Raw genomic sequence first — 25,606 nt, forward strand, 5'->3', positions numbered from 1 at the left:
CCCTTTGCGGCCGAAGATCCTTCGAATCATAGAAAACCTTCAACGTATGAATCTAAATTATATATCAATTGCTTAATTAATAGAAAAGAAAACTACGATGGGATGAAATAGTTTTATAATTATACTTTTATAATTTTACTGCGATCAATCAAATTGCAACTGAGAGTCTCCGCTCGATGGTTAATATTACATTTCTTCCATTTTGTGTATTTTAAATCGTGCGGCATTCAACGTGTTAAATTCTCTCCATCATGGACAAATCCAAGATTGTTCCGTTTCATTTTAAAACGCACCGTAGTCAAAGAGTTAATGACGAACGTGTATCAATCATATTTGTGAAATAAATCTCAGGTCAAGTTAACATCAATCTTCAGGTGAAAAAATATTCCATTCACGCGGAACGTTTCGTTCGCAGCGTTCAGCGCTCAAAAGCTTAATTGGGGACATTGAAAATCGGCGTGGAGCATTGTTGCTTAATATAAAAATTATGGTAAAGAGATGGAAAAGGGTGGAATAAACTTTTCGTTTGTTCGCTCGACGGGAGCATAGTTCGAAATGAGATTGGAAAAGGGAACAATAGTTTCTGACGAAGCCACGGTAAACTGGAATTGTGTGCCGACTTTCGGAATACACAGACCATTATTCTATTATGCCGTGTATAATGGGTATAGAATCGAGTCGACCGTCGAAATGTTTCGAATTGCGCTCGGTGTTTCGCGGATTTCGGCGCCGGCGTTCGAATGTGTGGAATCTTTCTCGCGGATTCTTGCAAAGTGTCTTTCTGGCGTTTCGGTGGCTAGGATTTTCGCGTTTGAAAGGAGAATTTTATGTGGGAGTGGCGAAACGGGGAGAGACGAATGCGATGGAAATGATTGAAGTTGAAAGTAAACGAATTGAATGTTGGTGCCTTGTAATGGATGTTGGTGGGATACGAAATGATAATAGAAGTAATTAAAATAGGAAGAACGATGAATTGAGGATTTGTGTTCGGAATGGGAATTTTATGTGCAAGTGAAATGGGAAGAAATGAATGTAATGAAAGTGATGAAGATTAATTGAGTTTTGGTGCTTGACATGGGGATTAATGTGATAGAAACTGATAATAGAAGTGATTAAAATAGGAAGAACGATGGATTGAAGTTTTGTGTTAACAGAAGTATTTAAAATAGAAAATTAGTACTATAAATATTTTAAAGTAATGAGTAATAATAATAATTACAGTAGAAAGTAGAACAATGGATTATAAAAAAAACAACGATAACAACAACTATTTAAACCAGAAATGACAACAATAAATTTGAAAATTTGAACAATAAAAGCCAGTGCATACAAGGCTTTCCAATCCCCCAGTATTTCAAATTTCGCACATAACTCAATTTCTCGAAAATTCCGAATATCCCAAAGCAAAAATAAACCTTCACAATGCTATGACACAAAAGAATCACTCAATCACGAAAATACCCCCGAAACGTCAACCCTTCAGTCTCCCAATCCCTCAGTTCCTCGCGTCACATCGTCGTCTAAAGTTCAAACAAAGCCGACCGAACGTTCAACATATTTCCAACGAAGGAACAGATTAAAAAAAAGAAATGTTTAGCGGACTCTTTTCCAATTTCCCCGGCAATTTCATCGAATTAATTGTCCCCGGATCGTTCCCTCGGAGGAAAGAAGAATATCGGGCGGCGGTCTGGCCGCCTTCATCCAATTTAATATGGCCGGCAAATGGGAATCACGGAAAGCAGACGGGCCGATCCACTTTCTTCTTCGGTTCTTTGTGTCTCGAATATCGAATCCTCGCTCTCGCCGTCCGTTCGCGGCTGAATGGCTCCGCGAGCCGAGCTGCTTCCCCGCGCCGATCGGTCGAACCGTTTTCACCCTAACGAGCGCTTTAATTTCTGCCCTCTTTCCACGCCATTTACCGCGGAGAAGGGGCTCGATGAAAATCACGACAGCGTGACACAAATCTTTCGGCCTCATTCGGTTATCTAGCTCGCTGGTTCATTCAGGGATCGCCGGCTCGTTTTACCGTCCCGCGTTCCCTTCTTCTTATTTTCTCCTTCGAAGTTTCCTTCTGTCCGCGATCGAAGCAAGAATAAATTGGAACTCGTCGGGGTTTCGAAGAAAATCGGTGGGGATTTTCTTTATGGGGCTTGCGGTGTTTTCGAGGCGAATTGCTGGCTGGATATTGTAATACTTCGGGGTTCGATAGAAATTTGGAGGTTTCTTTTGGAGATATTGTAATTGTTGGTGTGGAGAAAGTGGTGAGATGTTTGAGATTTGAAGAAGTGGCTTTTTTATTTTAGGAACATTGGAAATTGGGAACGGAGAGTTCTTAGAGGTTTAGGGGATTCTTTGGGGATTTTAAAATTGTGGAAGTGGAGAAGGTGGTTAGAGGTTTGGTGAGGTTTGAAGAAATGATCTTTTGTTTTAGGTATAGTAGAGATTTGGAGAATGTTTGGATATTTGTAGGTTTCTTTGGAGATCTTAGTTAAAGTGGAGAAAGTGGTGGAATGTTTGTTGAGGTTTGAAGAAATGATTTTGTATTTTGGAGCATTGGAAATTTGAAACGTAGAATTCTTAGAGATTTTAAAATCGTTAAAGTAGAGAAATTGCTGAATCTTTGTTGAGGTTTGAAGAACCGATTTCTTATTTTAGGAATATTGGAAATTTGGAATAGAGAATTTTTATTTTATTTGATACCTTAACATCATATGTTTCTATTAACATTTTTGTTCTGGGGAATTTTAGCTATAATAAAGTATTTTTCAATTCTGCTTTCTCACCCATTAAACGCTCAAATAAGTATAGAATAAATATTGTTCGAATGACCAGGTTTCAGGATCATATCCCTATGATCCCCCTGAAGGGGCGTTTTATGGCACTTCGATTAAAAGAACAGATACAAGTATCGTATAAAACGAACGAACACTGCCCCATGTTCCAGAAGTAGTAAAATTTTCTGTGAAAGGCTGAATCTCGAGGGTAATCTTGGACAGAGTAACGTGGAATGATTCCCTTTTGATCCCTGCTGAGTCAAGTCCACGTATATTGCGACACGGGGATCGTTTCGCGACTTGGATCATGATCCACTTACCGTAAAAAGTAACAAGAACCCTTCTCGTCCGCTCCCTTTCGCTGCTCTGATTGGCAGGGTTTAGGCAGAGTTGTTTCGGATCAGACTATCGTAAACTGTTCATCGATACTCCGCCACGATTTATCGTTAAATAAAGCCTAGGCTGTATCATCCAGAATTTATCCATTCTCAGGGCAGAATTTATAAACACTTTTTAAACACTTACGAATTTTTAACCAATAATTCATCAGCACTTAATATTTCTAATATTTACCCCATGCTTTTAAATCATTAACTTCAGTGTTCTCGTTTATTGTCTCGCATTTGACAAGAACTCAAATTCAAACATAATCAAACTTCGACAAACATAACGCAGTCTTGACTAAATCTCACCTAAGTCATTCAACAGTACAGTAAGTGATATTAAAAATACTTCTATACATAATTTCATAACTGAATCTATGATAAAGCTAGTCTCAAACCTTCGAACAAATCGCAAACAGATTATTCCACCGAACGTGTTCAAAATCCTCCCTCGGTAATTCGAAAATTTCCCTCTGTCTTCCCTCGCAGACTACAAAGCAGTCCTATCCCATCGTCGTCAAGCCATCCATCTTGAAAGACGATAACCACCTTCCTCCAGGAGTATCTTATCGCGAGGGACTATCTCGAGCTAATATTATTTCAACGGGTCGCGTGTATAGCCCCTCACCCGGTACTCAAATCCCTGAAGCTCGATAGGCTTCTAAAAGATTTCGCGGAGGAGCAGTTCCACGGAACCGCGCCGATCACCTGCAGTTGGCCGATGTTTGGATGAACCTGGAAGGCGATCCATCATCTTGTCTTGGAACGAGATTTCCATGGAATCGATCAGCGAACGCCTTTTGTACGCTAGCATGCGCGGAACTCCTTGGGAGCTAACGTTGCGAGCCTCGATACCTTTGTAATCGAATATTCTTCTACGTAAACGCTCCGGATTCCGAATTCTGAAACACGTTGGTCCAGGGTTTGAAAGCTGTCGGTGGATTCCGTAGGGGCAGCTAAGAAGATAACGAAGAGTTAACGTAACTGGGATAAGTGGAAAATGGTTGCTGCAGTAAGCAAATTTTGATTGTTTCTTTTAGTTTCTGAAATGATACTGAAGTTGCCAAAGGTATAATCTAGCTTTTGGAGAAACGTTGTAGCTGCTAAAGCTGTTGTACAGCTGTCAGAGCAATATTGTAACTCTAGAAGCTATAGTCCAGTTCTAGAAGGTATAATCTAGCTCTGGAAGCTATAATGTAACTCTCAAAACACTGTTGAAGCCGCTACAACTGTAATATAGCTATCACAACAATATTGTAGCTTTCGAAGCTGTAATATAGCTATCAAGACAATATTGTAGCTCTCGAAGCTATAATCTAGCTCGCAAAGCAATATTCTATCTACTAAAGCTATAATCTACCTCACAAAACACCATTAAAGCTTCCGAAGCTATAGCCCTAGTTCCCAGAACTATGAATCAACCTTTAAAGGTACAATTTAGCTCTGAAATCTAAGCTGCAGCTATAAATTACCTCCGACGGCTAAAATCCAACTCTCAAATCTATAAACCAGCTCTCAGAGCTATAAACTAGCTCCGGAAGCTATAATCTATCTCTCAAAGTGATACTTCGTACAAGATGATGCTACAGTTCCCAAGGCGATACCGTAGCTTCCAAAGCAACCGCAGGATTCTTAGGAACTGCAGTTCCCATCTGTCTCGAACGTGTGTTAACTCGGCTCTAGCGAGTTGTCAAGCGAATTGTCGCGGGGCATTCGGTCGGGTTTACCTAGCAATTAATGCGAGTCGCGCGAATCCTTGAGCAAATAGCCCGGCGAAGCCCTTAGGGCGGCGGGGTTGGCTAGCTAGACGGGAACTCATCGGATCGCCTCGCAGTTCGGACGTGAAATTGGTTTGTCAACCGAGTGAACCTTTCGTGTGTGATCCTCGGGATTCCCGACATCTGGCCAGACGATCGTGAGACAATTCCGTGCGGGTCGCTGGACACGTAAAACGCTCCGTAAGATCCCGGTGAAAGGCGACTGACAAAATGAGGGACAGCCTCCTCTTCCGTTCTCTTGAAAAATCTTGACTCCCCGATTTTTCTTCCGTTGAACGAATCATTTCCGCTGCACGGCAATTTTATATGAATAGTGACTTGAACTAGAAGTGTAGTTTATTAAGCTAGATTAAGAAATTAATGGAGATATCAGGTAGAAACGTGTGTCTCTTAAGTTAGCATTAAGCAAAATAGCTACTAGGTGTGTTGATGACTTAATATCTTAGTTCAATTGAAACTGAGATTATCTTACTATATTTAAGACAATTCTAAATAGCCTCCAGAGCTAGAAAATATAATTTCTCGAAATATAACCTTGCAAAATTAGATATTAAGCAAAGACAGATGTCCCTTAAGTTAGAATTAATCAAAATAGCTACCATTTGCATTAACAACTTAATATCGTAGTCCAATTCAAACTAAGATCATCTTGCTATGCCTAATACAATCCTAAATAGCCTCCAGAGCTAGGAAATTCCATAATTTCTGAAAATAACGCTCGCATACGAATTTTTTTCGCTGAAACAACCCAGGCGTCGTCATGCAAGTAGCTAAATCCTCTGATATACCGTGTCCTCGCTCTGAGACGTTAAGAAATTCACGTCGACAGAATGCCTGCACGACAATAGCGCTGGCAGGATTGAGGCAGGTCGTCAGCCAGGCAAATACTGGCGCAGAATTTTGACTCGCCATAAATATGCTTCAAAGGGAACATATCCCCTTCAGCCCACGTCGCTGTCTTTTCTTACGTAAACGCCGGGGAAGATATCGGAACACGATCCTGCGGGACTCTTTGATCTGCCATTCTGTCTCTCCACGGGGTGACGTGGGCTACCATTTTCTCTCCCCTCCCCTGCGGCGGCGGGGGGTTATGAATTATCCTGCCAGTATTTTCTTTGGCGTAAGGACGCTACGTTCAGGCAGATTGAACCACGCGACGGGATAATACGCGACCGATGTTTCCGTTAAATTTTACCTGTGTTTGTTGGGGCAAATTGAAAGGAAGAGATTTTCCAGTGGAAAACTGTTACAGTTCCCTTTTTTTTCTTTCATTCTTTCGAGAGGAACAGATTTTTTAGCGAAAAATCATTATGGTTCTTCTTTTATTACTTTTTTGAAAGCAGATTTTTCAGTGAAAAACTGGGTTTTTAACAAACAAAACGATTTTTCAGTGAAAAACTATTACGGTTTCCTTTTCTCTTACTTCGTCGAAAGAGATTTTCCAGTGAAAATTATAGTTTTCGTTTTTTTGATTTCTCTTCGGTAGAATTAGTTGAAACATGTGAATTTACTTGATTATTCAAGATTTTCAAAGGTTTCCGTTGACTTGCCTGTTGCCTGTTCGTCGAATTGTTAACTCTGACACTTTTTGATCAGTCCAGGAATTAGCTCTCGAGATTTCGTGGTTCTTCTGGTGTGGTTTCTGTGACTTTGGGGTTGAACATGAAGTGTATTTGATTTCCAGAGGTTTTGACGAATGGTTCTGGGCTGTGTTAAGTGTATTGATCACAGTAAGTTGCTTAATGTTCATTGTGGAAGCTATTTAGGATCTAAGAATATTATTTGAGGTGCACAGTCTTTTATTAATTAACGTAATTTCATACTATTCAATTCTCATAGAATTTTTTCGACGATACTCATTCCTCCATTTCCTTTCTGTTGCAGAGGGGTAGCGACGAGCTTCTGTCGCAGAGCGGAGCAGTTAGCAATGGTGCTGCAATGAGTCCTCAACCACATCACGCGGCCGACAACAACAATGACGCCAAGAAGGTGAGCGTGAGAACAATCTCTATAAAAACCGACTAATTCATCATACACCAAAATGATTCCACTAAAAATACTCTGGAACGAAATATAATTCATCATTCATTCTCCTCTAACCTAACTTTCTCACTACAGAAATTAACTCTTTGCCTTATAACGACAAACAACTGAACTAAATCTTATCAGTTCAATAATATGCACAGTATTCTCGCGATTAGTACATCCTGTCCGATCTGCAGGATAAGTATCCGATAGTCATCCTCACCACAAAGGGCGAGTCCGCTCGGCAAGCCAAGAAGTTCGATGGTAGAACAGTTGTAATATGACATGCTGTTCAATAGGATAGATATCAGCGAGACAATATTAATGCAATTATAAAACTTTTTCACAAGAGATTTCTTGTAAATGAAATTTTCACTAATGCATTCGTGAGATTCTTCCGATTAAAACGAGACCAAACACGATATACTTTCCTTTACGATCGGTGCCGACAATATGGCGACATGTTCTTTTTCCGAGTGCTGTGTTATTTTACGATCGAGAGGTGTTGTATTTATTATTCTTTGCGGTATTTATTTTCTATCAATTTTCTAATGGTAATCCCAAGAATACTGTACTATACAAATACAACATTCAAAATTCACAACTTCTCCATGCTCAAAGAATTTCCGAAAAGTCCATAAAGCGAAGGGTTAACATTACTAATCAAACCATTTTTCAGCTAAAACAACCCCCAAATCTCCCATCTCGAAATTTCTTCGTCAAAAGGAGATTCGACCTCATCGTCATCCAATGTTCATTCAAATTTCCCATCTCATCGTGTCATATTATTTCCTCTTCCTCCATCTTCTGAATTTCTCTCGCAACGAAGAACCCAGTCCTCTATTTCGTCCTGCAAGGCAGGATTCGCTTGCGCTGGTTCAGCATTGAAACCGGACCTGTTCGTCCTGTGTCCAGCGTTCCCCTCTGACCTACTCGATCTTCCGCGATCCGTCGAAATAGAGGGGAGGATGGAAAAAAAAATGAAATCCGTCGAAAGGACGGACACAGGCCGCACACGAGCCGGCAGGATCAAAGCCGTTTATTCAGCGAGGTCTTCTGAAAAGTGATTCTCGATCGTTTCCCCGCGCGTCCGTTAATTGGCCGGCTCGTACGACCGCGGATAATTGATCCTCCGCCTCTTTCATCTTCCGGCGTGTCCGTATAATGGCGCAGCGCGAATAAAAGTGAATCTCGACGGCGATTTCCCTGTTAAATGATTATCCGTCGTTTCGCGAATTTCTCGCGTTTCTGATACCCGTTGCCGGGAATGGAGGACGTTTCTGTTTATCCTAGTTAGCATTCTATGCGCTTGAAGAGTTAGTCTGCGTAAATATTTCACAGAGATTTCAATAAAAAAGTTCGATTCAAACGAAAAATATGAATCTTTAATTAACTAAGCAACTAGTCGAAGTAAATATATATTTTTAAAATTATTTTTCTATAGGTGATTTATAATAAATATATATGAGTATTAAGAAATATTTATTTTTTAAGTTAGTGTATTTTGTCGAATATATATATATATATTGGTGACACTGATTTTTAAGAGAAATGTCGAATGTCGCCATTATGGCGGCATCGATCGCAAAGGGTTAAATATTCACCCAAACCAAAGCTTTGGTTAATCCATGTTTTAGAATATACCACACACAAATTGATTATTAAATCGGTTTTATTATCTTTTCATTATCTGCAGTTGTTTATATTGTCTGTGTAGTAGAAGTTTATTGATACAGAGAATATTGTAATTATTTTTCGAATTCATTTAACCTTCTGCGATTTATTCTCATGCTTCCACCGTTTGCTTAACAATTTATTAACCTTTTGCATTCGAGAGACGACTCCTAGTGATTTGACCGAATACAATAAAATAATAAAATTTAAAATTCAATATTAAATTTCGTGTAAGGCATCAACACGCGAAGCGAAAGTAAAACAGCTTTGTCTCTTAATTTATGCAAGATTTTCCTTTACGTTAGTTGCGAATATCGTTACCGGTATTTCATCAGGAAACAACGAATATTTATAATATCAAATATTATCGAGTGCAAAGGGTTAATTCGATTACTTCTGAACCATCCAGACAATACTGTAATTATCCTTGGAATTAGTTCCATTGTATATACTCTGCTTTATCGTCATTCTTTGATCCTTTGACTCGCGAACATTTATTTTTCATTTAATCTCGATTTCATTTAAATATTCCGTCCCGTTCCGAAGTATTATCTTTCTGTTAACAATGCCCAATTATTTTGGAAATTATTCCACCCTTCCCTTTGAATATACGACAACGGTGCTTTAATAAATCAAAGGGTTAATTAACCCTTTGACCCGCCATTTCTTCGTTGACTCGAATAACATCCTAACAGCGGAATAAATCCCGTGTTTACCGTGGATGCGCACTCGCTGCAGTATTCGAGTCTTCATAATCTTAAAATAGTATTTACCTTCGATCAACGTGGCCCGAATAATATTCATATGCGTCGACCCCTCGCCGCGTAATATCGAGAGATATTTTCCATCGGATTTAATAAATATGAATATTATACCCGACCCACATCGCTCGAAGGAAAATAATGTTCTCCGTTTATGAATATTTGTCCTTTACAGCAAATTTACTTTCACAGCGACCACACGGCATTGCCTCCCACAGAAAATCATTAGCAACAAAGTGAAAAAACCAGGAATCACCAGTCAAAGAGCGAAACCCATTGGAAATCCTAATAAAATTGAATAAATTCGAATCGAACGGAATTCCAGTGAAATTACCATTAAAACTACCGATCAGTTAAATTGACCTTTCGAAATTCTTTTATAGGTTATACTTATACTCCAGATAGATTAAAATGTATCTTAACGCATCGCGTACTAGCTAATTTTCAGGAAACTGAATTGTGCGGATGGCGATTTTCAGTGAGATCAACTTATATCACTTGTATCTTATTATGTAATATATTTTAAATAGATAATCGGTAATTAAGTTTAACATGTTTTCCAATACTGTAATTAGCGAAGTTACATAGCCAAGTGTCTATATAAAACCAAGATTTCCCGTTACCAGTATGGAACGTGTTAACACTATTTCTAATCGTTAACTTAATATTATTTTCCAACGTTAGTCGCATAATCTGAATTGACTTTTCTACTCTTCCGATTATATAATTAACAGTAGGGAACGTGCAGAATTCAACGGAGGACAAATAAAAGCGAGAAAAGAATTTTAAGTTCAATTTCAGCTGTCTTTCGACATCTTCGCTAGCAACAGTGTTAAAATTGACTAGCTCCGTTGTGTACAGACGTCCAGGATCCTAATTCATTGAAGACCATGACGCCACGTCACGTCAGGTAGCTTCAGTGTTAACTTGTCCCAGCGAACGACACTTTTTCCCATGCAAAGATGTGCGGTCCGCTAATTAACGATGATCCGTTGCGGCAGCTGCCGAAATTAATCTCCCGGACACCTGTTGTTCGTCAGGAATAAAGACTCGTGACAGGAATATGGTAAAGGTTTAGGGCGTGCCCGGACGAATATTAATTAGCTCTGGTCGTTAGCTTCCGGTACCAGGAAAATCAAAGAAAAATGGAGGAGAAATAAAAACTGTTCGAAAATAGACCCAGATCTCGCGGGTTCTTGCTCGTTCCGAAGACAAATGCTTGTTTCCTGGTGAGGGAAAGCGTGCAGCTTCGATTCCGGTGTTTTTGCAACGTCGCGAAATATTTATTATTGTCAGTGACGCGTGACGTAGGTCGCAGGGTGGAAAGGGGAACGATTACGGGAAAAATGTCGGAAGTTTAGGCGTCGCGCGCGATAGACACAGCTGTGCGTTCGTAAGCCGGGGAGTGATGCACGCCTCCGCTGCACCGGGTGCATCAAAGCTCGTTGCACAGGCTCTCGTTAATCATTTCCCCTGGCTAGCTGGAAAAAAGAATGGAACTCGTAAGTCGCTGCCTGCGGTTCTGCTGACGATTTTTCCCTTGGGAACCGGGTTTCTTGGTGCGTTGTCATCGAACAGTTGTTTGGGGATGTTTGTTAACATTAGATCTACCAAGCACTTAAACTGATTTTTCCGAATTCCTTTATAAATCTTATAACCGTGTATTTATTAAGATTTCAATCGGCTTAGATTTCAGTGTAGGTATTACTAAACCAGGTTTTTAAACGATTTCTCAGAGAAGCGTCTGTACCTTTTCAATAATTGTAAAAGAAGAAATCAGGAATGGCTCATTCTGACTCATCTGGTAGTTCTAGTGTTAACACGTTGAATGCCGCACGATTTTCAGGTGCAGAATATGGGAAATGAAGGAAATGCAATTATTTAATTGAATTGTGGTGTTTTAATATTTATATTTTGAAATTCTGGAAGTGTGAGATGCTAGGTACTTTATGATATTGTAGTTTGAAAATCTGTGACGTTTCAATTTCTCCATTGTGAATGAATTTCTCATTGTATTATTTCCGATTGATAACGACATTAACACACTTCGAAATTTGTGACAGTTTATTACGTCCATCTAACCACTTCTGAATTTCCAAACGCTACAAATATTATTCTAAAATTCGCAGAATTTAAAGTTTTACACTTAAACAACTCCACAAGCTGCAGCTCCATTACAATTCACACGAAGCTATTCCCCAACAGAAAATGCACACTTCCCGCAACTATTGCGCCTCGGTGCATTGAAAACGCGTTACAAAGCTACCAAAATGTCCCAGGAGGAACACAGCGCACGCAAAAACTGGAAAAAGAAGCCGGCAGAAGGGTAGAGCGAGGTTTCCACGGCCGAAACTAACGATTTTCGCAGAATTTACGCGGCCTGATGTCACGGGGCGCCTCAAATTTCAAACCCGCGAGGCCGCTAACGATATTGCGCTTTTTTTTTTGTCACCGCGGTCCGTCGGAAAGTGGAGCGTGTACGTTTTCAAAGTAAAAGCTGAGGACGCCCGGAGACGGCTTTGTTACCGAATCCCCCGGCCGTCTGTCCGTCGTTCTTCGAACGCGTGGCCGGGCACGGCGCTGCATTAACGAATCCGCGACGATTCCGCGCTGGCCGCCGCATTACGCGACACTTTGTCGCGCGTCAAAGTCCCGTGAAACACCTGACGCGTTCCCTTGATTCCCGCTAACTAGAGGACGGATTAATGGCGATCCGAAGATCACTGGTTTTTAAGGAAATTTGCGGTTTTCTGCGGTTAATTTCGTGTAAACTCGATATTTCTTTTGTCTTGGATGGAATTAAATGGTGGGAAATTGGAAATAAAAGATAGGAGTCTTTGTTTGCGAGGAAATAATTGATTTTCGATTTTTTACGACTTTCTGTTGTGAAGAATCCGAAGATTGGTGATTGTTTAGGGAAATTTTTCGGTTTTTGCGATTAATTTTGTGTAAGTTCAATATTTTTTTTGTCTTGGGTGGAATGAAATGATGGGAAATGGGAAGTGGAAGCTAGAAATCTGTGTTCGCGAGGAAAATGATTGGTTTTCAATTTTTGACGATTTTGTTTTATGAAGAATCCAAAGATTGCTGATTGTTCTACTCAAGTATTTGCGGTTTTCATGGTTCATTTGGAGTGAATTCGATATTTCCCTTGTTCCGAGCGAAATAAGACGATGAAGAATAGAAAATAGAAAGCTCCGCTTACGAAGGAAAAGTAACATCAAAGTTTAAATGATCTCCAACTTCCTAAATTCACGAGACTTTCTCCTTCATTCAACCCATAAATCTGTTACCACGGTTAATAAAAATATTCTCCTCCGCCAGGAAGTTAATAAATACAGTCTATTACTCGCTAGAATGTTTTTTATTAACCGTAGAAACTTCCCGGAATTACTAGCAAGATTTTCTGCATCATAGAAACGACGCGTAAGAGAGAAAGTGTCCCTCTCGTCGCCTTTTCATCGAGAACGGTCCGCAGTACCGGAAGAAGAAGCCTATCGAGGATATCGCGGCTCGAACGAACTCCTCCGGAATCCTGGGAAACCCTGAAAAATAGGATTTAGCGAACTCTACGGTAAAATGTGTGGAAGGAAGGGAGGGAAATGGAATAAGTGGAAAGTTTCTGATCCTCGCGGAAGAAATTGCTCGAACGAACGAGATTATTTTCGGGCTCGTTCTTGAATCACGGATGCTCCTTTGACGAAGATCTTTCTCCTAGTCCCTCTAAGAGAGCTTCCGCTGTGAGAATGTTGTCATTTCTCAACAAAAATTCCTCTAGACGTTATCATTTCTCAACAAAAGTCCTCCAAACGTTATCATTTCGCAGCAGAAATTCCCTAAACGTTACAATTTCTCGACAAAGATTTCCCAAATGTTATGATATTTCAACAAAAAATTCGTCGAACGTAACAAACTCTCAAGATAGATTTTCTCAGTGTTATAATTTATTAATAAAAATTGTATAGATGTTGTAAATTTTCAGTAATGAAAACTTTAGTTTAATAATAGTTTTCTAAACGTTACAATTTCCCGTAAGAATTTCCAAGCGTTATAATTTCTCAACAAAAATTTTCCAGGCGTTACAATTTCTCAATAATAATTCCCCAGGCGTTATCATTTTTCAATAACAATTCTCCAAGCATTATAACTTCTTAATAAAAATTTTCCATCATTACAATGTTTTAATAATAATTTTCTAAGCGTTATAATTTCTCAATAATAATTTTCCAAACGTTACAATTCCTCATCGATGGTCCAAGCATTACAATTTCCCAACAAAACTTTTCCGAGCATCGTAATTTCTCAACAAAACTTCCCGAAACATCTCTCATTCACAAAACCTATTATTAAAAACTTCATGCCATCATCGACTTAATTACTAAACACAAATATAACGATTAAAATTAAAAATAAAATATTCTACGTTCAAAATATCTTTCTGTAACGGTTAAACGCGTTAAAAAGGAGACACGGTGTCCCTTAGATAACTCGTACGAAGCGTTTCCAGCTCGTGTCCGTCCTCCATGTTGAATAAAGCTTCGAAAAAGGCTCTGAGACGTTGTATTTCCGTTAGCCGTGCCTCCCGGGCCTTTCCTCTCGATATCAGTCGGTCTGGATTCGCTCGGAGGTTTGTTCTCCTCTGCGGAAAATCTCGGAGGACCTAGCCCACCTTCTTTCACTCGGAATATCCCGTGGAATCGGGGCTTCAGTCCCTTCGCTGCCTTTCGGCCTGCTCCCTAACGTCGCTGGAGAACATCTAGGACCTATTACTCGCGACGACAATCGTCTGCGAATTGCTACTTGCGATTTTATCCCTGATATACCTCGTTAATCTCTGAATAAGAGTACTTTCTGAGAAACTGATATTCAACCCCTATCTGACAGGAGTGTGCAGGTATTTAATTTCTGAAATTTTATTCAAATTTCTATAATATTCTTGTGCAAGGAAATCTGAAATAGTGAAAATAAAATTTTAATAAGAGTCACAGTTGCCTATCGTTGCTTTATAATATAAATAAATATTGAACTATTTTGAATTAAATCTCGTTCGTTTATTATCAGTTATTATAGTTTCTAGTTTGAATACATTGTTGATGATTTAGTAGTTGTATTGATTATAGTTAAGGAAGAAATTATAAAGCAAGGAGTCAATTGATGTTTAATTCAGTTAAATTGACATTAAGGGAAATTGATTTGCATTTTATTAATACGTTATAATACGAGATGAAGCTGCGCGAAGTTTCTATTGTCCGCCTCCCATTTGTGGAGTTAATCACTTTGACAAATTACTGGGCTGAATGGTGACAATAGATGATCATGCATTCGAAATGAAACTCGGAGACTTGGGATTTAATAACGCGACCGCGGCGGTATTACGAATTTCGGATTTAATTAGAGAAGATGGAGCGCGCCGGTGGTAAAACGCGTGTTGTGTTATTTAATAAAATAGGCGTATCCCCGACGGCGGTTTCCGTCCATTTATCCGGCCGCGGATTTTGAAAAATACAACGGGGCGTTCCGCGTCGATGGGTCGATAGAAAATCCGTGAACGGACGGGAATTATTTATTCATGAAATTTCGTCCATTTACCGGCATTGTTTTTTCATACTTCCCGGCTCGACCGAATGGGCAACATAATATTTCACTTTATGCGCAGTTCCGCCTGTAATTATTATTCCATATTAATGCTAGGATAGCAGTTTATGGAAATTCTTACTATTTCAACGTTGTATTATAATATAAGTTTATATAATAAACAATAATATTTGTGGGAGAATAAATAACATGATAATAGTAATTTATTATAAATGTATAATGTATTATGATTTTATACAGAAAATATTAGTGTTGAAAGGAATGATTAATGTATTCGTAACATTAATGGAAATTTATTTATTGTTATGTGGAAGTTCAAGTATATTTGATGTGGAAAATAGAAGTAGAAATAGTATGACGTAGTAGTGTATGCTGGTAATTGTACTGTTTTGAGTGATAGTAATAATTGGGACAATAGTAGTATTATTTAGAGTAATAGTAATAATTGGCACAATAGTAATAGTATTATTTAGAGTAATATTAATAGTTGTAGTGATAGTAATAATAATAGTTGGAGTAATATTACTAATAATAGTTGAATCAATATTGACAGTACTATTTAGAGTAATAATACTAGTAATAGTTTGCGTAATAATAATTGGGATAATACTACTAGAAATAGTTGGGGCAATAGTAATAGTTGAAATAATACTACTATTAATCATAACACTATACAGAAAATAGTTAAAGTATCAACATTGTTCGATGAATTATGAATATAGTAGACATTAAAGTATATAATGATAGTACAAATAGCTACATTCTCTGACACAAATCTTATCTTTAATTACAAAGATCAAAAGAGAGAAAGAATAGCAGAAGGAAACCGGTGCCCGATAATTGAGCGTGCCATGGCACTTTTAAGGGCACCTTAACGTTCATCCGGGCTTCCGTTTACCGCCATTCTTCTGCGCGTGACACGACGACGCGATAGGGTCAGTGTTGCTAGATAATGGGACGGAACGAAGCGGAAAACGGCGCGTCAAAAAGAAACTGGGACAAAGGTTGGTCCATCTAATGAAACAAAGTGGAAAACACCACTCAAGGAATTAGGGCTGAACTCTTGATGTCCATCGATCTCGACTGGGCACATTTTTCAGCGTTGAGTAATTGCTACACTTGAATCTTTAATATATTTCTAAAAAAAAAAATAATTATATCGATCAAATACCAAGAAATTTTATACAAATCTAAAAGCAATTGATTTCTCAATGTAGTAATCAAAATGTAGCTTAATAGTATAGTAAATATAATAATTTTCATTGTTTAGAATAAAATACCGATGTATCTTGCAGCGATTAATTAGATTAGTTACAACGTTCTCTGTAACTTCTATATATTTAATATTAAATTACTGAATGTTATTTAATGCTATTTAAACATTTACAATCTTCGTGAAGATCAAGCGACGTATTTTACATCTGTATTGACGAGTTGAAAGACAGCTTAGCCCCCTTTCATTACGTTAATTCGATACCGAGCCTCCGTTTCCGATGGAGAAATCAGGATCGCAAATTTTTTTCGGTTTTCTGCGCGGTAAACAGTTTCTCGAACAGGATTATCGAAGTTCGCGAGCGTCCGCGTCACGTCTGATCAATGGACAATGCGCGGGGTTTTAATTTCTGTTTTAAAGTGTGACCGTTAATCAGTTTAAAGTAAAAGGGAGCCAGCGGATTGAATTAAAAGTCCCGATTAAAAGGGAGCGCCTCGGGGCCGGCCGGAAATATTAAGCTCTCGCGTAACTCGATTCACTTTCGGCCCGGAGTTTCCTCCCACGAATTACTGCGTCGCGGATAAATACGGGACTCGCGGCTGGACAGTGACGCCCCGAGTCCTTCGAGCAGTTGTGAATTAATTTAAATGTTTTTTTTCGTCGGTTTTCCAGCGCGGACGGTCGCGGCGAGCTTGTTTCATTCGTTTCTATGAAATCCTTTGTATTCCGTGGGTTTTTCTGCTCTGTAAACTCTCGAAAAGTTTGTCGGTACATGTTGTTGAAAAACCACGCCTATTAGTGTCTATAATGGAGAAAACCACGCCTATTATTGCTCATAGCAGGGCAAGCCACGCCCATTGTCCATAGTAGAGAAAAACCACGCCTCTTTTGGTTTAAATTGATAGACAAATCAAGCTCAATATAGTTTATAGTATAGAGAACCTAAAACTCATTGTAGATTTAGCGAGGAACATGTTTTATCATTAGTACGCCTCAATATGAATGTACCACGCCTACCGCAGGCCACGCCCAATAAATATTTACTTCCACTACGAAAATTACCAGTTATCCTTACAAAAACAGAGAACCATAAACAGTATTTTTACAGTGAGTAGATGAAACCACGCTTATTTCGACCTGCATACACAAGCCACGCCTCCTCCTGCTACCAATGAGGATAGCCACGCCTACTAATATTCAAAATGAATAAACCCACGTTTATATAATTCATTACTACCTACAGTAACTCAGATATGAATACGAAGTGTTTCAAATGATTTCAATCGTAAACATCCACCTCTAAATCTTACTTTCAAGCTGATCACTTCTTTGACCACACAAAGCTCTCAGTTCCCCGCAGTATCTTCCAATAATTATATTCCCTGAAACACGGGGTAAGTAGATTATACGTGGTCCATGGTTCCCGGGATTTAAGTCGATCAGAACCCATGAATGGGCTCTTGGGGGGCTTCTGATTGGGACAGATTAGACGGCCGTCCCTTCTCAAAGGCTGCGTGGTTAACCCATTTCCAAGATTACGGCCGACGGAAGGCCGCGGCGACAACAAGCGCAACGAAAGAGCGCTTCTTTTCTTTTCTTTTCTTTTCGATCGGGAAAGCTCCCGGCTTTCGTTTCCGCTTCCCTTCCTGTTCGGCAACCTAATTCGAAAAGTGCTTCGGAAGGAACTTCGTCTTAGAAGCAAAAGTCCCTTCCTACGTCACTGCCACCTTTCCAAGTTAACGCTGGATCCACCGGTGGAAATTACTGCTTTCCATTTTCTCATCTTTGCGATGATTAACGTTGTTGAAATTTGGAGGGAAATTATTTTCAAAATTCGTACCTTCGTTCGCGTAATGTAATAAATACTTCTCAAGTCAACGCGAGATTTACTAAGTTAAACTTACTAGTTCTTGTTGTTTTAGTTTGCAACTAATAATGCTACAGTTGCGTTGAACGTTTGAGAACGAAATGAATTTCTAAATTAATAACTTGTGATATGTATATCGATAAATATAAAGTAAAATAATAGTTACTAAGGAACTTAGAAATTGAACGTTAAAAATGATTAAAATATTTAATAGTTTCAGTGTTAATATTTCAGTGGAAGTGTATCGACACTTTTTAACCATTTTTTACAATATGTTTCGCTGATGACGAAGCAGATGGATCACGTAATTTTCGAGCAATTGTTTTCCGCCGACTTCAAGGAATTTCCATATTAGAAAATACGCGTCCGATCACCTATGAAGACATCTAAAACCTGACCGAAACTTTCGGCAGGCGTGTCTGACATATTTCGCGCTGGAATGTTTCTCTCCGAATACGCTGAAATGCGCGGCACGATTTTCGGATGCCAGACGTCTGCTCGTATGGGTAATCCGACGATTTCTCGATTCGCGGAGTTAACCGGATCTCTTTTCGCCATGCTGGCCGCATCGTGAATTCCTTGTCCGTCTTCTGATTAATTAATCATCGGATAGCTAGGCGACTGGATGAACTGAAATTGATTCGGGAACTAATATCAGATGGAGGGATTGAACTGATTAAATTGGCAGATGATATTTAATGATGTATCTTATGTATAGTGATAAGTTTGTTCTGGTAATGTTATTGTAATAGTAAATAGTTATAGTAAATAGTAAATAAAATTAATAATAAATAGTGTAAATATTAAATAAAAGTAATAGTAAATAGTAAACAGTAAATAAAAGTAATAATGAATAGTAAATAAGCAAATAAAAATAATAGTAATAGTAAATACTAATTAAAATATTAATAGTAAATACTAAATAAAATTAATAGTAGTAGTAAATAGTAAATAAAAATGATACTAACAGTAAATAATAAATACAAGTAATAATAACAGTAAAATGATTACAAGTCTTATTAAGAACCAATATCTCCATAAAAAAAATCCTCCCTCAAAAAACAATATCCTACTTACCATCGAATACACATAAATCAATCTTCATTCATTCCATCTTCCTAAACAATTACCAATCAACTGTCAGTCACGCATATCCATCTCACCCCAACCTCCAAACCATCTTTCCCCAATAATTTACAAAACAAATCAAATTCCCCATAACCCAAGCTGTTCAGCATTTAAAATCCAATCACCTTCCTAAACTTCTCAAATCTCTGTACCACAGATTATTCGAATTCTCTCGGACATTTCCCAGTTGCCAGGTCCCTGGTGAATTAAGACACTCAGAGCAAGAAAGAAGAGAGAAAAAAAATCAGCCCCGTGGAAGGAAGCAAAGAAGTTCTTTCGTTCGCGGGCCAGACGTGTTTCTCCGGTATCCCCTAAGTACCCAGCGCTCTTCCGGCGTGTTCCTCCTTTTTATTTCTCCCGGTGGCGGCTTCAATATAGAGCTTGCAAGCCCGCCCACATAATCGCGGAGCCGGGGAAGGGTTGAAATTTGGTCGGTGCGGCTGGCCACGCACAAAAGAATCAAAGCGCAGAAAAGGTAATGGTACGCCGGTGGCGGCCAGTAATATTCCGGATGGGCTCTGCTTTCGGTTCGAGTGCCCTCACAAAGCTGACGGTTAGATAAATTGCTCCCACCAGCGCCTGTCTTTTCGCAGTCCGGCCGGACACCGTTCGTTCTTTTCGGTAATCTTCTTCCCTTTCTTCCCTGTCCACTTGCTCTTTAATCGCCTTCCGAGTTATTCTCCGCGGGACACATTTGTCAACCGTTACGGCCTTCAGATTGGACATCAGGCAACTGATCTGGCAAGGGAATCTATTCAACTAGCACATTGATTTTTGTGAAGTTTATGTGAGATATAGTTGTCAAGATAATATTTGACACTTTTTTTTTATTTTTAACCCTTCGATTTACAGTATCGTGTCAGGCGTGACGAAAATATTCAAGCGAATTTACGAAATTTAAGTATTCATTCTTTTTAAATGTAAATTGAACATTAGTTTTCTTTTATCGATAAGTTGGGGTGTTCAGATTGGATATCGGGCAACTGATCTGACAAGGGACTCTATTCAAGTAGCACACTGATTTTTGTGAAGTTTATTTGAAATACAGTTGTCAAGAAAATATTTGATACTTTTTTTTATTTTTAACCCTTTGATTTACAATATCGTGTCAGACGTGACGAAAATTTTCAGGTGAATTTACGAAATCTGAGTGTTATTCATTCTCTTTAAATGTAAACAATTCTTAACAAATTATTAACGATAAAGAAGTTGTATCGATTACAGTTACAGTGATTTATATTATTATTTAACTTATACAGCGCAGCTGACACTGTTTTTAGAAGTAAAATGATTTATATTCATAGCAATGTGTTTATCATTGTTCCATGAATGTGTTTTTGTTATTGTTTATATTGTCTTAACCTTTTACTCCATTTTTATGGTCGGTGATTACAGTCACCTGTAGTAGCGAAAGGATCAAGATGTGAAAACATCCCTTAAAATTGAGGGTTGAAAGTATATTGTTGTAGAATGTCTCTGAAACTAGCGTGTGTACAAGAGAAATCTGAAGCGTTCGAATTTTGAGGAGTTTTTAAAAAATTGTTGTATGAGCAGGTTGTGCCTAGTTTGATCGAGTTCGTTTAAGTTCGATTAGGTTCTGCTTGATTTAATTTTAGTCAGATTTCAGTTTGATTGAATTTAAGTTAAGAATTTAGAAATTTAGATTCCTAGAGTCTCAAAATTTCGAATCTTAAGAATCTAATGACTTCTAGATCTATACCTCCCAAATATAGGGATTTAAAACTTTCAAACCCAACATCTAGAAAATTAGATACCCTAAATTTGTAAAATTTCGAATCTTAGGAACCTTACAGCCTGTGACTCTAAAATTCCAAAAACGCAGAAAGTGAGACATCTACTATCGCAAAATCTTCGACTTTTCAAACTTAGACACTACAGAGTCCACAAAGAATTTCCGTAAGCATTCTTAAGGAAGAAATCGTGCTAATCGCCGCAGTAAAAAGTAAAACAGAGAATTCAATCAATTAGGTATCAATCCACTTAACTCGCTCCCTACCGAGAAAACAGCATCAATCGCATGGTGTTTCAATTGTATTTCCTCTTAAGAAAGGGATCGAAGCAATCGGAATCAGCCACGATTGGAATCGTGCTCGAGGAACGCGTTTAATTCGCAAGATTCAGAAGGGAACACCTTTCCATGCGCATAAGGAAGTGAAATTAGTAGAGCTGGATACTTCACTGTCTGCTACCGTATGCCAGCAACGGAAGGAAATTAGCGGGGGCGAAATACCTCAGCCGTCCGCGTGGAAGGAAGCTTGATCAGACAAATGCCTGTCCATTTTTTCTTTCGCTCCCACCAAAGCCGGGGCTCGGTTAAATGAAAACCTTTTCGGTCAAACTTTCTGGAATACTGATAGGGGTTGCGTCTCACTGTCTATTAAATTTTAATAGGATCCTCCTCTGGCCTGCTTCTACCTGTAAACATCGATTTATATTTCATTCTTAAATCCTGGGGAACAGGAAACTTGTAATGAAACAATCTAGAAGAGTTTTTAAAAAATACTTCGTCTCAGCAGGTTGTACTTGGTTTGATCAGGTTTGATTAGCTTTTGTTTAATTCAGTTTTAGTCTGGTTTAAGTTTGACTTAATTTAAATCTAGTTTAACTTCGATGTAAGTTAATTTGATTTATGTTTGATCTAGTGTAGCTTTAGGTTTGTACAAGTTTGACCTAGTTTCACCTCGTTTAAATGAGTGTAATTTACTCCAGGTTTAATCCTTAATTCTAAATCATAATTTTTCTAAATCCCTTTTGAAAAACATATTTATCCATTCATTCAATCTTTTTGTCTGGTTCCAACTATCTCTACAGCGATACAACAAAAATTCTAAGTGCACTCTGTCTTTCCTGCATTTGTTTATCATAATCGTCAACGTTCCTTCATGAAGTATCAATCCACCTGCTCCACTTCTCCCGTTTAATTGTTGATTACCCGCGGGATTAACCCTTGAACAAATCCACCACGAATGTGGGAACACGCTGCTAAGGGGGGATGATAAATCAAACGGATGCGAGATTAGGGCAAGGGGGTGAGTCGGGGTGGTTGGGCTGCTACAAAGTAGCACGAGACAGGTAACATGATTCCCATTGAGATTCGGAGTTGCTGGCGCAGCGCCAGACCAGCCTCCTTCCTTCTACTTTCTCTCCTCGTCCCTCTTGACACCCATTTCCTCTTGTAATCTGACCATAACTTACTTTCTTCCTCGCGGACCTTTTTGTTCCGCCGCGTTTCATTGCGTTCCATTTGCGGCTGTTGCTAACGACTGTTAACCTCTTGCCCTATGATTTCTTTGTCAACTCTGATCGATACGACTACTTTGTCTTTAATAGTTTATTGGAAAAAAGACATATTGTTGGCATTTTCTATGTTTAGTCGAAATGACACATTCGTGACGACTTCTTTTTGCAGTTATTAACAAAATAACAGATGTTTCTCTGAGGAATGTTTAAAGAAATCGATATGGCAAGACGAAAATGGAATTGTAAATTAATTGAAGCATTGATAGATGCACTCTTGGAGTTTCTATAAAGGAATTTCAATATGTCAATTTAAATGCTCGGTAGTATGTTTTATTTAAAAATAGGTGTTTAACGATTTTCGAAAAATTATTTTAATATTTAATAAGACTATAGTTTTTATTTTTCATATGAACCATTAAACGTATGAAGAAACGCTCAATCGTTAACACCACAGCTACAAAACGGCTTAAATTAATCCATTTTAGAATCTCTAGTTATCAAGTATTTAAATTCTAACAAAGTTTCTGCGAAAGATTGCAAAATAATTGCGTATTTGTACGGATTCAACAATAAAGGATCCATTAAATCTCGAGGAACATATTCTTCTAATTTTCATAATAGCTTAGAAATAACTCACTCCAATTACTCGGTAGTTTGTGTTAATTATTGTTTTCCAAAGAGACCACCGAGCAAATTTTACCTTCGGCACCGTTAACACTGCAAGTGTTAATTAGTTGTAAACGGATCTTCGATCGCGATTAGCGCGAACGTTTTATCCGTAGCGTGTCTAAGCTCGGCTGCGAAGGGCTAGTTAATTGGTATTAAATTACAGTTTAATTAATTTCCGCGAGCGCGACCCGCCGCCGAAACGAAATCGCGGAATCGATAGAGGCGAAACGTTGTGTTACGGTAATCCCGCGGCAGCGTTGCATTTTCTAGAATATAATTGCAACGTGATACAATATTAATAAGCGTTTGCGAGAGGGGTTGGGGGTTGCAACGAATGACGTAATGTATATTAATAAACAGAAACCGGGAGCATAACAGCCAACAACGAATTATTAATCACTCGTTCCCAGCGATGTACCCCGTTTATTATTAACGTCCATTAATTAATTATTATCACTGATTATTTTCGCTCGGTTTCTATCATTCCACCGAATGACATTTCGATCGAGATTTTTCGAAGGGATCGAGATAATGTAAATTACGCCTTCAAAAAGAACGGAATTAATTATGCTGAAACTGATGTTTAATATTAATTGCGGATTGTTGCTCACCCGCGGAAAAATATTCCGTTCAGTGTGAAAGGATCGTACGTTACATGGCAATGCTCGATTTCCTGATTATTTTTAACTACCCCTTCTGAATGCAACGGATACTTTTCAAAGAATTAATTATTCCCGGGATATTTCACGCTGATACGGGTAACATCTGAATTGTTGTTTATTTTAATGACATTAAGTTTAATGCGCGTGTAACGCGGCAATGGGTAATGCCGTGATTATTTTTAATTACCATCCCTTGCGTTGGTCGAACGGAACGGGTGAGATATTTTTCAAGGAATTAATTATTTCAGAGATGTCCCGTGTATTAATAGAAATTAGGTTTCGACATGTCCGACGAATGTGTTGGGTTTTGTTCTGTAGAGTTTGTAAATACATTCCCATTTATCACTGTAGTCTCATCAAAATCACGAAATAAACATTCTATTCTCTACATCCAACAAATATTAAAAATTTAATTTATTAATTCCAAACTATCAACAATTTCTCATCAAGATCATCGATCAAACATCAATAGCAACCTTCCATTCTACGCAGTTAGCAAGTAAATTCAAATCGATCACCAAAGTCGCACGAAAATCATCGATTCCGAGCGCGCCCCAGCGACTCGGTCTCCTCTCGTAAATTAGAAACGGCAACTCGAACACGAGTAGTCGAGTGGCTGGCGCAGTTTCGCCGTCGCGAAGCGAAATGTCAAAAGCACCCGCGGGTTTACATCGATCCCCGGCCCCGCACGGTTAATGCGGGCTTATATTTGCCGGTGAATCCAAACATAACCGGAAGTTTCGCGACGTTCGATCGAAATATCTTCGCGCGTGTTCGTGCCCGACCGACCGACCGAGGCCGGGAACTAGATCGAACTTACCAACGGAACTCGTACAAACACTCCGTCTTCGAGAAATATTTGACGCTAAGAAACCCGGACCGAAACGAAGATTAACACGAACAGATGTCCAATTAATAAACGAAGAACAATGAAACCTGCTGAACTTCGGTTTGCTCTAGGTGTTTCGAATTCGCCGGAGATCCACTCGGAATTTTGCCCTCGCGGCCCGTGGATCACGGGAAATTGGAAGTAGTGATTAATATGTTTGATCTAACTTCTGCTTGGCAAGGTATATCTTCTAAGGGAAAATTGTTGAACTATAATTCAATGTTAATTTAATATTCATGGTTGTTACTGTTTGAAATTCTGTAATTCATCTATTTTTATCTATTTATCTATTTGTAATTTATGTATTATTTTATTTTTGTTATGTATTATTCTCTTAGTTATAGTTTCAAAATTTTCTACAGTGTCTTAAGAAACAATCTTAAAATTTCTAGAAATGATTTTCAACATTATGACAGAAATAATAACTATATAATATTGTATACTACTCGCTACTGCAATTTATACATCTTAATTACAACTTCCAACTGTCTGCACCATGAGAAGCATCAAATAACCGGAAGGCAATAATCTCAGTTCCCGTATATCCCTCAACAAACATGTTTCACAAAAACAACTGAAAATCATCCCACACGCCCTGGCAGCGAGGAATTAGCGTTTCAAGTGTTGCTACTCGGAAATGCAAAAATCCGCGGCAACTGGAGGCAAAGGTGGCTGGTAGCATTCGTAACCGCGACGATAAAACGCTATTGGCGGTTGTAAAGCGGTAGAACTGTGGCCGGGGCCTGTAAAAAGATCGACCGGCGCGTATACAGAGCGGAACTTTCCGCCAGGGTATCCCGCAACGCGGTGTAAAAATAAGAAAAACGGTTGCGCGTGAAAAAAATAAAGAAAAGACCAAGAAAGAGAGGCCGCGACTGGGGGAGTGAATAAAGCTCGCAGTCGCAGGAAGTTTCCGCGCGCGTTACC

At 38.8% G+C, this 25,606-nt stretch overlaps 1 protein-coding gene across 10 annotated transcripts in view; it reads left to right on the forward strand.

Moving 5' to 3' along the window:
- heph (polypyrimidine tract-binding protein 1 heph) overlaps window positions 1-25,606 on the forward strand; it is a 517,180-nt gene that overhangs the window by 364,111 nt on the left and 127,463 nt on the right. For all 10 annotated transcript variants that reach the window (XM_076365032.1, XM_076365037.1, XM_076365030.1 and 7 more), the window contains one exon: window positions 6,820-6,924. In XM_076365032.1, coding sequence (XP_076221147.1) covers window positions 6,820-6,924 — 105 coding nt within the window. The remainder of the gene's footprint in view (window positions 1-6,819; window positions 6,925-25,606) is intronic.

Source organism: Nomia melanderi, chromosome 2 (assembly GCF_051020985.1).
Source record: "Nomia melanderi isolate GNS246 chromosome 2, iyNomMela1, whole genome shotgun sequence".
Taxonomy (NCBI): Eukaryota; Metazoa; Arthropoda; class Insecta; order Hymenoptera; family Halictidae; genus Nomia; species Nomia melanderi.